The sequence below is a fragment of the Gobius niger genome (assembly GCF_951799975.1).
Source record: "Gobius niger genome assembly, chromosome: 3".
Classification (NCBI taxonomy): Eukaryota; Metazoa; Chordata; class Actinopteri; order Gobiiformes; family Gobiidae; genus Gobius; species Gobius niger.
In genome coordinates, this window is record NC_136854.1 from 33,367,576 (window position 1) to 33,381,096 (window position 13,521).

The 13,521-nt window shown below is 41.3% G+C and overlaps 1 protein-coding gene across 1 annotated transcript in view; it reads right to left on the minus strand.

Moving 5' to 3' along the window:
* sorcs3a (sortilin related VPS10 domain containing receptor 3a) overlaps positions 1 to 13,521 on the minus strand; it is a 332,565-nt gene that overhangs the window by 44,401 nt on the left and 274,643 nt on the right. The window contains exons 15-18 of the mRNA XM_079553286.1: positions 13,000 to 13,117; positions 12,604 to 12,737; positions 6,207 to 6,320; positions 1,466 to 1,637 (exon numbers count right to left, since the gene is read on the minus strand). Of these exons, the coding sequence (XP_079409412.1) occupies positions 1,466 to 1,637; positions 6,207 to 6,320; positions 12,604 to 12,737; positions 13,000 to 13,117 (538 nt within the window). The remainder of the gene's footprint in view (positions 1 to 1,465; positions 1,638 to 6,206; positions 6,321 to 12,603; positions 12,738 to 12,999; positions 13,118 to 13,521) is intronic.

Sequence of the window (13,521 nt, forward strand, 5' to 3'; positions counted from 1 at the left end):
CCAGTGGAGAACCATGGCCTCAGATTTGGAGGTGCTGATTCTCATCCCGGCCGCTACACACTCGGCTGCAAACCGCCCCAGAGCGTGCTGGAGGTCCTGGTTCGTTGAAGCCATCAGAACAACATCATCCGCAAACAGCAGAGATGAGACTCTGAGGCTCCCAAACCGGACACCCTCCGGCCCCTGGCTGCGCCTAGAAATTCTGTCCATAAAAGTAATGAACAGAACCGGTGACAAAGGGCAGCCCTGGCGGAGACCAACACGCACCGGGAACAGGTCTGACTTACTGCCGGCAATGCGAACCAAGCTCCTGCTGCGGTCATACAGGGAACGGACAGCCCTTAGCAGAGGGCCCCGGACCCCATACTCCCGGAGCACCCCCCACAGGGCACCACGAGGGACACGGTCGAACGCCTTCTCCAGGTCCACAAAACACATGTGGACTGGTTGGGCGAACTCCCATGAACCCTCAAGCACCCGACGGAGGGTATAGAGCTGGTCCAGTGTGCCACGACCAGGACGAAAACCGCATTGTTCCTCCTGGATCCAAGGTTCGACTATCGGCCGGATCCTCCTCTCCAGCACCCTGGAGTAGACCTTACCGGGGAGGCTAAGGAGGGTGATTCCTCTGTAATTGGAACACACCCTCCGATCCCCCTTCTTAAAGAGAGGGACCACCACCCCGGTCTGCCAATCCAGAGGCACTGTCCCCGACCGCCACGCAATGTTGCAGAGACGTGTCAGCCAAGACAGTCCTACAACATCCAGAGACTTAAGGTACTCAGGGCGAATCTCATCCACCCCCGGAGCCCCGTCTTAAACCTTAATAACTACATTGCAATGGTATGGAGGCATTAAATAGTGCATTATCTGAATAATACAACATGTCTTCCACTGCATTACTCTGCTGAAGGTCATGTAGCCGTGTCAGTGATATATTTGTCATAATCCTCAAACCCTCACATTGGGACATTGTTGCTCTATATAAAAACACGCGGAAAAACTGTAATATTTCTCCTAAATGTCTTCAAGGTGAACTTTCTCCCAGCGGCACAGCAACGCTAAGCAGAAAGAGACTGTTATTTAAGTGAAGGCGTCAGCAATATGCCACGGTTTTCTTGATTCCAGTGAAGCCAGGGCGAAAGCTAAATAGGTGTGGTGTATTGGAGTAGATGTCTTGTTTTTTACCCGATTTTGAGGTTGCACCATATAGTAACAACCCAAGAATAAGAATGAAATTGCTAGACCAATCATGTAGCCCGAATGATATTCATAGCTACTGGTGAGAAAGTTAGTCTAGCATTGTAATACAAGCTCTTTAATAAACATGTACAGATCTGCTAATTGCACAAACACTTAAATAAATCATATAACATGGAACATCCACCACAAACATGTTTTACAGGCATTACAGGTTGACATCAAAATATTCCAAAACTTTAGAGCAGCTTCAAGCAGTACTAACCTCGTCCAGATTGACCACGAAGGTGACGTTGGTGCCCAGGGTGGCAGTGAGCCTGCCGTCTTTGGTGGTCAGCTGCAGTCCTTTAGGAGACCTGTTTGGGCACTGCTGTTTTCTGGCCGTGTACATTTCTTTCACGCCTTTGGTGCAGTTGTTCAGCACCACTTTACGATACCTGCAACCGCCAAATGGACAAAATATGAATATCGAATCAGAATAATCGCTGACACTTGTACTAAGTCTAAGTCTAAGTCTAAGTCTAAGTCGCAAGTTTTTCAAATCTATCATTCTTCACTTACTCCATACTCGGTGGTTGAAGCCTACTATTGTAGCCACAGCTGCCGCGGCATAAGCGAAACTGCCGATCTGTGGCACTGGCTCCTCCGACTACCCACTCACCACATTCACTTTGTGTGTACAGCTCAAGAGCACAATAACAGAATGCCTGGTGTTGACAAATTCTCCCACGACTGTTTATACTTTATTTCAAGTACCATTGAGATTATTAAACGCTTTTCAATTAAACAATTACAATTTTAAAATGAAAATGTGCTCTCAGTTAACAATTGATAAGCGTAATTAACTTCAGTGTCAATCCATCATTATTATTAGTGCTTTTAACTTCGGATTTAGGGACTATATGGAGTTTAACAATTTAAAAATTATGCATTTTCCTCCTCCTACATGTTCCAGCCATGTGTAGAATGAGCCCAGACCTATTCACCACAACTGCCTAAAATTCTGCACTGTCTCTCACTGCGAAGTGCCGTCATAGACGAGCTTAATATAGAACCTGTAGTTACGCGTAAGACCTGAGGTGGCAGTAGTGAGTATAAAATGACCAGCTTGCACCTAATCCCTTTAAATGCACTGCCTATGCTTTTATAACTGTAGAACTTTTCTGGACATTATATATTTGCTACTTTAATGTGAATTATAGCTGTGCATAATTACTTCTGACATCTAATCACATTGAATAACATGCCTTGGCTATTTAAGAATATCTAAAAGTCTTTTGTGATGATGACTAGTATGGTTTGAAAGTCTAAAAGTAAAGCAGGTGACAGGATGACAACTGGAGCTCTGTCAGAGGCTGAAACACGTTTCAAAGCTTAATCACAAATAAAACGCTCCCACTGAGTTGTATCGGTCCCCCGGGAGCCTTAATATCAACACAGACCTCTCTCTCTCTCTCCCCTGAGACGCCGCGACTGATAGCATTGTGCTATATATTAGCACAATGTGACCTGAAGGCTTGTTATTTTTATGCTTGTTCAATCTTAGAGGGGTATTTTGTAGATATAAACACTCCTAACTCAATTCATCAAAGGCATAACAAGGTGCAGTAAAATAGTGGTTAGTGCAGATTTCATGGATTAAGGTTGTGTTTAATCTTTCTTTTTCAGTCTTTCACGCTACTCCTCCAGGAGTACCAAGCTGGAGGAGCTGCCAAGCCAAACGTGCATGTTTGAAGTTCAAGAGAGAAACTGGAGTGTCTGAAATAACAGCTCAGACAGAAGGAAAACATACAAACCCTGGGACTTTCTGACTGTGCTACTTATCCACCACACCATCACAAATCGACAAAACATTCTGGCTATGTATTGGGACTACTTTGTCCTATTCTGCCTAACGTCCATACTGTAGTTGCTTGCATTAATGACTTTGGCAGAGTAGTCACCAAAGGAAATGAGTGAAAAATTACATCCATATTTATTGTGGTATGAGGTTTGCAATCACTGGGAAATGCATATTTAATTAAGCACGATGAAATATTCAAATTCAAATGCATATAAATACCTACTTAGTATTTTCTGTGAGGCCAAATATGTAATGGCATCTTAAAAGTATATATTGGTTTAGAAAGTAAAAGACAGTATACTTGTGACCTTAAAGAAACTTGAACTTGGTCAGTTAATTAAAAACATAAAATGATTACTAAGATAGTAAACTTACTTTGATACTTACTTTGATGTTAACTTACTTCGATTATGTTCTTATAAAGAAGTACACATTTACAAAATATCCCCTTAGGTAGGCATGCAATTGAACTAATGGGATTCAAGTGTTCAGGCAAAGTGCACTTGTGAAATATAAGATCTAAGTGCAGCATTAAGGATTCTTGGTGATAATATCTATTTCATTTTATATATAGAAATGTCAAGACACCAAGCTTTATGTACTATGTGAAAAGATAGACATAGTTGAGTTCATTTTGGGCCAATATACTAGAAGAACAATAGCTTTCGGTCTGTGGGACAGTTAAATTGGATTTCCTAAAGCCGCTACATAAAATATTGACTGACAGAAATGATCCCCACAATTGCTCGAAAAGAGGCTCCCGAAAAGTAGCAGAAAAGCTGAGGGCTCGGGACTGGAGTAAGTGCAGGCATTTTGTCTCAAATGAATTTGTGTTGAATGCTCTGAAAAAAAAAAGAAAAAAAAAGCAGAAATGGTCGATGAATGTGAAAATAACTGATGACAGACTACTGGCACTGGCCCCGCAGCTATACAGAGAGACGAGACATTGAAAATATCAATGTGAAATGTTCCAGTCAGAACAAAGTAGATGTGATTTTAACAATAATGTTTTCCACATTAATTCCACCAAAAATAAATCAGTATCACGAGTCTAGACTTGAACAGTGGCAGGACATCTTTAAGACACCCTTCCAGAACTCCTAGTACTGATCTATTTTTTATTTGTGTGACAGTTTTTATATTTTGTGTCATTTTATGCTGAATGTTTTTTCTCTGTGTTTTTATATGAAGCACTTTGGTCTGCCACTGTGTATTGTAAAGTACAGTAGAAACAACATTTGATTGATTGATTTTCCTCTCGTTGTTGCTGCGTTGTCAATTTTTGAACACATTGTTGTCACTTTTTTTGGTTTTTTGGCACGCTCTTGTTGCTTTTTATCACTTTGTTGACCCTTTTTTGTCACTTTTTTTTTTTTTTACATTTTTGTCACTCTTTGATGCATTTTTGACACTTCCTTTACTCTTTTTTTGGTGCATTTTTTAATCATTTCTTGTCACATATTCATTTTGTAGCACTTTTGTGGCTTTATCATCACAGTTTAGTCACTTCATTGTTGCTATAATGTTTTTTTGTTGCGTTTTCATCTAGTTTTTGAAGAAAATTCGCTTGGTTCAGGTGGGGATTATGAGGTTTAGTCACATCTCCGCCAAACTTATTCTTATCCATAGCCATAGCGCCTTTGCTATGCCCGAGCCCGTCAGACCTTGGAAGCTAAGCAGGGAAGGGCCTAGTCGGTCCTTGGATGGGAGACGTTTGGGAACATCATGAAGCCTAGCGAATGTAGTGAGTGAGTGGTTGGTGGTGGTCGGAGGGGCTGATGGCTCAGACTAGTTGCCTCGCTTCTGTCAGTCTACCCCAGGGCAGCTGTGGCTACAATAGTAGCTTACCATCATCAAGTATGGAGTGAATGAATAATGCAATGTAAAGCATCTTTGAGTGTCCAGAAAAGCGCTATATAAAACTGATGCATTATTATTATGATTATTATCCTGTTTGTGGTCAAACTCTCTTCCTTGCGCAGATTCGCATATTTGCCGCTGCAACTTTCATTTCTGCTTTACAACTTTGAACATTTTTTCGAATTATTTTATTTGACCTTTAAAGGAATGTCTCACTTAGAATAAAGATCTGTTATTATACATATTGTTGGTGATACTGAGGCACCTGGAGACAACTTTAGCAGAAACTGGGAGAACGTGCAGACTCCACACAGAAAGGAGGACCATCTGGAGTGAGTCGCGAGCATTAACCACCTTGCACCACCTATACTAGGACAAGGGTCCTCAAACTACGGCCCGCGATGATTTAATCAGGCCCCCCACTTGTAGAGCACAAATCCCTGAGTATGTAACAAAAAAAAAGTCTCTAGCCCATTCCTGTGCGGATTTTAACTAAATAACCAGTTTACTCATTCCAGCCACTAGGGGGCAATTTGAATAAACAAAAAAGAATTCCAGGTGTCCAGCAGAGGGCACTTACATAAGAGATCAGAATATAAACACATTATAGCCACGTGGTAAATGAAGCTTACCACCACAGTGTGGAGAGAATGAATAATGACTACAGTACTTTGAGAAACTTGTGACACAGGCTTGTAAAGCACAATACAAGTGTAGGAAGTTATTACTTTGGTCACATTACATAATGATGTTTTACTTATAAAATATAAATAAATGGAAATTAAAACAAAGTGTGAAGACTTGATTGACTATTCTTGCAAACCACTACATTGAAACAAATATGTGCCTGAATCAAGTGTTGACCTTGTGGACTGTGCCAGGCGAGTAATCTCTACTTCACAATGAGGCATTTTGGTCTGGGTCATACAATTCTATGTTATAGCCAACCCGGTCCAGCCCCCCATCAAAGTCAGGAACAATAAAGTGGCCCCCAGAGAAAAAAGTCTGAGGACCCCTGACCTAGGAGATAGACGTGCGCCCTCTACTGGCCTTTGCTGTATGTCCATAAAATATTTTAGGAGTATTTTCTCAACACATAAATGAGTTTAGGTTACACCACTACAAATACCAAAGCTGAGGTGTCTAAAGTAGTTGTAAAAGCTTGAATAAACAAAAACTGTGTCATCGTGGTAGTCGGAGCGGGCACAAGTCTGACAGCCACACCCCCATCTTTGACAAGAAAATAAATACATATTGTTGATTATGGAAACAACACGCTTTAGGTAATGCACATTCTCCTTACCCAGTGCTGTTGAGGTAGTTCTGTCCGTGGCTGCAGCTGCCGGACACAGTGGAGGGGTTGAACCAGAAGGCGGGTCTGCAGTTGCCGTCTCCTCTGCGCTCATATCCATAATCACTATCACACACAAACACAGGAGCACAGATCGATATCAGAGCGGCGAGAGTAAGGGACATATTGTCAGAAGGGTCTTATCGGGATGAGCTGTGTTCAGAGCCGCTGTCCTAGGCCTGTCTCTGCTATCAGCCATCATTATTATGTATCGATTAAAGCCACTGATGACACGAGCTCCACAGTGGATATGAGAAGCAACCGGAGAGGGGAGGGGTAGGAGGGAATAGCTGCGACAACTCTGCTACAACAGGCATAATAACTCTGCATATTTCTCTTCCTTTTTTTGTCTTCCCTGATACATGAGTACCAATGCGTCTAACAGGTGTGCTCTTCTAATAATTTGAGTCGTTTTTGAAGCACCAACTTTAATAGGCTTCCTCCCATCCCTGGGCTCTACTGATGGTGACAAACCGAGACTTGCCCACAAACAATCCGAATGTAATTTACATCCCACAAAGCTTGGTAAGCACGTGTCCGCTCTGATACCGCGCCTGACAGTGATTTATCAATTAATTATCCTAGCGGAACAAATAAACAGCTGACGGCCCGTGGACTGCGCCTGCTTTGACTCGCATTGTGTGATTAGGCAGCTGTGAACTTTCATTAACAAGCAGCCACGGTGGTAGGGAAGCGGTCTGTCTATCACCGAGGAACGAATCGGTTCTGCTTGTGCCGTACAGTGATCCGGCAAATCCTTATGAACACTCAAGGGAATGGAATAGATTATCTCATCAGCATAGTCCCCAGTGAGCACGGCATTATACAAGAGAGCAACGAATTTTAGGTATGCTTAAAGGCACACTGTGTAACATTTTGGTCTATACTGTTGCCATGAATGCAAAACATGTTCCTATGACCAGCTCAACACAGAAATTGCAACGGGTAATCAAAGAATGGATTTGGATGAGGACCTTGTTTAAATCTCAAATTCTACCTACTTTAGTCACATCACCATGGAGACGAGCTGGAGACGTCCCCACTCCCGGTCATGTCTTGGAAGAGCTGAGCCGCTCATAGCAAAAGCACTTATTTGTTCGCACATTTATAAGGTATTTTTCAATGATGAAAATATCGGTCCTAAAATAAATGCTTGTATTTCAATTGTATTTATTTGGTCAAATTCGACACGGTGTGGCTTTAAGGGTTGGTTTAATACGTTTGTTAAGTGGTGACGTCACAGCTCTACTTCCGGGTTCGCAGATGCGCGAGAAACTACAAAAAATACTTTAATACTTGATATAATACTTTAACACCACAATCAATATTTCTGAAACTCAACGGAGAGTTACTGAACATACTTATTTATCAGGCCCATTAGCCAAAAATGCTGCACCTACTGTTATAAAAGTAATATTCACCAAAATCGGTACTTCCGGTTTAGCAGAGATAAATGCTAACGGCGCAGCAGCTACGCTAACCCTGGAAGTACCGATTGCAGTAAATTATACTTTTTTAGCAGTAGGTGCGGCATTTTTGGCTAGTGAGTCTGAGAAATATGTAGGTTCAGTAACTCTCCGTTGAGTTTCAGAAATATTGATGGTTGTTTTTAAGAGTTGTTAATGTTTTTTTCTCGCATATTTGCCAGTTTGCTAGGACCTGGAAGCGGAAGCCGTGACATCACACTTAACAAACGTATAAGGGACAAGTTATGATTTGTATTGCAATGTCATCCCCAGATTTTAAGCTATGTCTTGATGAGGAGTGAATGACTAAAGCAGAGGTCGGCAACGCCAGGCCCTGGGGTCAAATCCGGCCGTCCAGCATTGAACCTTTGGCCCTCAAGATAATTATGAGAAACACAAAATCAAATCAGAGAAGACGTCAACATTTTTAGACCTAAAGTACTCTAAAACTGTGAAGAAAATGTCTTCAAAATGTCCAAATAGAACACCCAATTAGGTCATACAGTATATTATGTACAATACTGGCATTTGTAGAAAGTGATGCTTTACTTTGGGCTAAAATTGGCAGGTTTGTTCTTTTTACAAATAAGAAAATTGGCCCTCCACCAAGCAAACTTGCCTACTACCTTAAAGGGTATTGAGTTGGTTTCGGGTATAACTTCTGTGGTAGTTTTATAGTGGAGAAATCTGAGAGTTTCTGGCATGCTGTGGTCAGTATCTATGAGAGGAGCTCATTATTTCACATGGGGGGTGTGTGTATGGCTGGCCTTTTAATCTGGTCCAAATAAGTAAACCCATCAAAGGCGATAAAGCCAGTGGGATATCGTCAGGTGGTCAGAATGTTATGCCGGATTGATCCATACTCGAGGTCAATTTTCCATGACATCAAAACGATGAATATTCCACAGCACTTCACTGTGCCTGCTCAACATATTAAAATTATTGACATCATAATAAGGAGTCAAGTAATCCTTACCGAGCTGTGATCAGCCGTCACCCCAAACCGCGAAAGGGCAACTAAATGAAATTGATTTACTGGTTTGCAGATAATTGGATTTCTTATGGCAGCTGTGAAGGGTTGAAGTTGTTAAATAAAGAGAAGATTTAATAATTGAGGTTGATTGGCGAGATGCAGGGAAAATGTCAGATATTAGGCTTTATTGGCAGCGTACTTCTTTTCAGTGCTCAGTTGGTACAGATGCCATACTATTATACCACCAAGAAATTTGAAATAATGTTACTTTGAATATTGGATTCGGAGAAAAGCAATTCCAGACGCTTATCCTTTCAATTAAAACGAATTAGCACTATTTCTACTTCCTGACCTTTTACACACACACTCGTTTACATAAGGCCTGTTTATTTGGATGGGTTTATTCCTGTGCTGGCATTCTCGGATAAATGGCAATTTTAGGATTTGCAAACAAATTAAAAACATTCACTCAATAAACATTGTCTGAGATGGATTCAATTCTGCAGACGAACGCGTTAATGATCCGAACTTGATCCGAAAATTAATGAGAATCATGAAATGCATTTTTAATAACAATATTTATTAATTCAATACGTATTTGCTGCAATATAGGAGTATTTCTTTTTATAAAACAAATCCAAGTATATTCCTATTCAGAGTATTGCTTTAGTCAGTTTTATATACAACACAAAGTGGCCTCAATTTTGCTCTATTACAACTTCTGACTTCCAGAGTGTTGATTATATCTCTTAGAATGCATTTTATGTGAGTTTGATGTTTAGATGGGCCATTTCAACTCGGTCCACTGCAAAACACACTTCTATCAGGTTTTTTTTTTTTTTTTTCCTTCCTAAAATGTCCTCGCAGCGGGTTCAGTAACAACTGTGGTGAAAAACCTATTAAGAGAAAATCCATATCAGAGCGCAGCGGTTTGAAGAGTGGCACTTTGTAACTTCAAAACATTAGGATTATTGCTTTGTTTGTTGTGGCCCAAACTTAAACAACAATCACTTCGGTCGCCGTCCACACAACTCGGGATGAAGCGTTCGGGCTTAGGGCGACCATATGTTTCTAATGAAATGGGGTGGTTACACTACTTTGTGCCATGTCCCTAATATATTATACTGTGGAAAAAAATCTGATAAATCACACTTTTGAAATATAAGCCATCACACAATTAGTCAAAGTTCTTTTTTATGCAATCATTCAGTATTGGGGGTCACGTATTACAAAAGTTACTTTTTTTCAGTAACTAAGGATTATAAAATATTACTTTAGCAAAATCCGTGAATATATTAGTCATTACATTTCAAGTAACTTGAGTTACAAGTGCATTTAAAGCTGCATTAAGCAATGTCTTTTTTAAACGTTTTCATCAGTAGGTGGAGTAGTAAACTCTGCTTTGCTCCACCACCACACGCCTCCCCTCACCTGGCTTTCCCCGTCGCCCACGCCCCTCACTCCCCTCCACACTGTTTAGACCACACGCTGCTCTGATTGCATTCAATGACCTACAGAAATCTCTTTAATCTTGTGTGAAAGACACATTAATCTGCATAAATATGATTATGTACAAAGCAGGGTTTCCGTTAGCCGGCTGTAGCCGGCTTTTGGCCGGTTTGAAAAGCAAATGGCCAGTAAAAATTATGTCCATCGGCCAAATTGGCCGACAGTAAAAAAGAATATGGAGAGAGAATATAGAAAAATATATTAAATATGTCACCTAAGTCAGTGACTAACACAACAAAGTGTTTTCGAGACAGGCCTAAATATTAAAAAAGGTTCAATATTTCTATCAAAAAAGTTTTGATTTACGCCTTTAGCCCGTTTTACAAAGCGCAGTCAAAGCGCCATCATCGCTGTCTGGATATGTAACGCTTTTTCTTCGTGCTTCGTCACATTTTCCAAGAAAACGGCGAACTACAGGTACATTTACTTTTATATAAGTGTGTTAAGAACTCAGCAGCGAATACGTTTGATTAGGATATTCTTGAAACGCGCGTGTGTTCAGTCAGACTGACGCGCTGTCCCGCAGCGGCTCTTCCTGGGAGAGTGGCCGGGTTTGGAGGCGCTTCCCCCGGTCAGTCTGCGCAGACGCCTCGGCTCAGTTACCGGTGTTCGGAGCCGCTCTAAAGCGCGGCAGAGCTGGGTCCGTTTTGAATCGCTCGAGACTGACTTTTGTGACTTTAGTGCTGTCGATTTGTCTCTCCACAATATTTCCGTGGTGAGGGACTTAATCACTATTTTACACCTGAAGCCACGTAAAAGCGCGGAAGGGCATCTACAGCCCAGCCCTCGCTGAGCAGCTGGTCAGACCTGGATAAGGACAGCGTTAGGGTCGTAGATATCGGCTACTTTCTGTCTGAGTTGAAGTGCATATGAGTGGTGTATGTCCGTGTGACACCTGCTGCTCCACCGTCTCCACGCGCACAACTTCATGTTTGGATTTTCGCTGTTGCTACATTTTTCTCACGTCAGTCTTTAATTAGAAATAGCCGTGTTTTGGGACCCACTAAAGCACTTGTAGCGCTCTGTCTAAATGTAGATTGTTATTGATAATAAGCCACGTTCATAATGTATATATATTTTTAATGGCCGGTAATTCTTGCGAATGGCCGACATTTTACGACCCAGCCGGCCAAAGTGGCCGACAAAAAAAAAGTCTAGCGGAACCTCTGGTACAAAGTAAATATTTGGAGATTTACATTTATTTGCTAAACTGCAACTTTCATTTAGAACATAATAATTCCATTTAGAACTAAGTTTACAGCACAGTACTTTTTTCCCCCGCAACCCTTGAATGCCTCAGCCTCTCCTCTGGTGCTGCTTTGCTTTGTGAGGAAAAAAAGGAGGAAAAAGAACTGACGGCTCCTGTAGATATCGGATTAATAAACAAACAGACATTTCACGAGGAAATCAGCTGCATCAGAGCAGGGTGGTCAGATGTTTGTCATCTCATCATCTTTTTGTAAACTTCTATCATAATGCTAAACTGTTAGCCGCTAACTGTTGCTGTGTCTTCTGCTTCCAACATTTGCGATCTCTTGTTCACGTGTTTGTGTTTACATGGTGCGGGGGTGAGGGAAGTGTTGGGGATATTACATTTTTAAAGCTGCAATCACTAAAATAGAATCTACCACAATTTTCATTCATTATTTATGCCGGGCCAAACAAAAACTATTTGGTAAATCGATGTGAAAAGCCCTAAACCAGCTCTGTCTTTCAGGAGAGCGTTCAGTCAAAACATAGGATGTGATTATTTGCAAATAACCTATAATTAATGTGTTTGTATATTTTTTTATTAATCTTGAGGAAAAATTATAACTTTGACACAGCCCTAATATAAATCAATGACAAGTCAGTCCCTAGTAAAATGTTTTGTATTTATGTTTTATATACAAAAGCAGTAAGTCATATTTTGAGTTATATTGAACGATCTGTGTTAGCCCCAGAAAGTCCAACAAGAACATTACTATATATTAAAATGGTATATACACTGGAAGCACATGAAGAACACTGTCATAAAAATGTATAATGAGCGCAGTATTACCGGTTACAGCCCTTGAAAAAGCATTGTGTCTTCACTTTGCATCTCTTATATTTGAATACTGTATTACTTGTATAGGTGTGCTTGGGTAACCAGAACCACTCATGGATAGTCATCAAGATATTACACAATTCAAAGAAAAGATGTCTGGAAAGGCATGAAAAGCCCTTCAAAAATATAATACTTTATTTCGCAATGCCTGGAGAATGAATGTGAAAAGCACACGCTCAGTTCTGAGTTCTTGTTTGTGTGGCAGTGGAGGATAAATACTACTGTTAACGACGCGCTCTTGGCAGTAACATAATCCCTCCTCGACTGTTACAAAGGAAAGGCTCTTTTGTCGAAACACAAGCCGCCTCTTACCATTCAAAATCATGAGCTCTGCAGATGCACGACTCCGCAGACAGGATCCGCGAGTAGTCCTTTCCCAGCATGCAATAGTTCCCGGGCCGCCGCTTCATGTAGATCTGCTTCTGGCCCATCACACAAGGCTCCCCCTGTTGAAGAGAGGAGCAACTGCTTTAGTTGGGCCTCTTGCAGAACTTGTCAAAATGTGATAAATGCATATATTAACGGTTTGCAGTATTCTACCAGCACTTTGCAGTCAACGTTTGGGTTTTGCTTAGCATTTCTATTGTATCTGAAAGTTTAGTTTAGCTTAATTGGACATGAACGTGAGGTCAGACAGGCAGCAATACAGACAGACTATAGTGGCTTACAGCTCTATTGGTGGACTTGTGTTCAGTGTGTGTGGTGCACCTGGTTGTGAAGGTGCCAGGTCTGATAGTCCTCCTCTGTACACTTGCGGCTGAAGATGGACTTGTAGTCAATTTTGATAAGTTGCCATTCGGAGCGATGACTAAAGTGACCGAAGAACCTACAAGCACAAGAAATAACGATACACATGAATCACAAGGATTGGGCATCACCGACATTATCCTTGTAATCCTTAGATAGGAAGAATGAATGAAGTGTCCTCAATCTTTAGCCCAATCTCAATTCTCCCCCTTCGCCCTTTGCCATGGCCCTTCCCCTCCGTTTTGCACTTTCACAAGAGACGAAGGGGTGTCCCTATTCTATTTTGCGGCGAGGGGTAGGGGAAGGGCCACATACCCCTCCAAACAGAGCTTTTTCAGATGCACCCCTGCGAACAAAGGGTTAGGCGGAGTTTGACAAAACACGGAAATAAGCTGGTGAAATGAATTCACAAACATCATCAAAAAGCACTTTTAGATCATTTATTAAGCTGTTGAACTCTGCGTTTGTGACTTGGTTCACTTT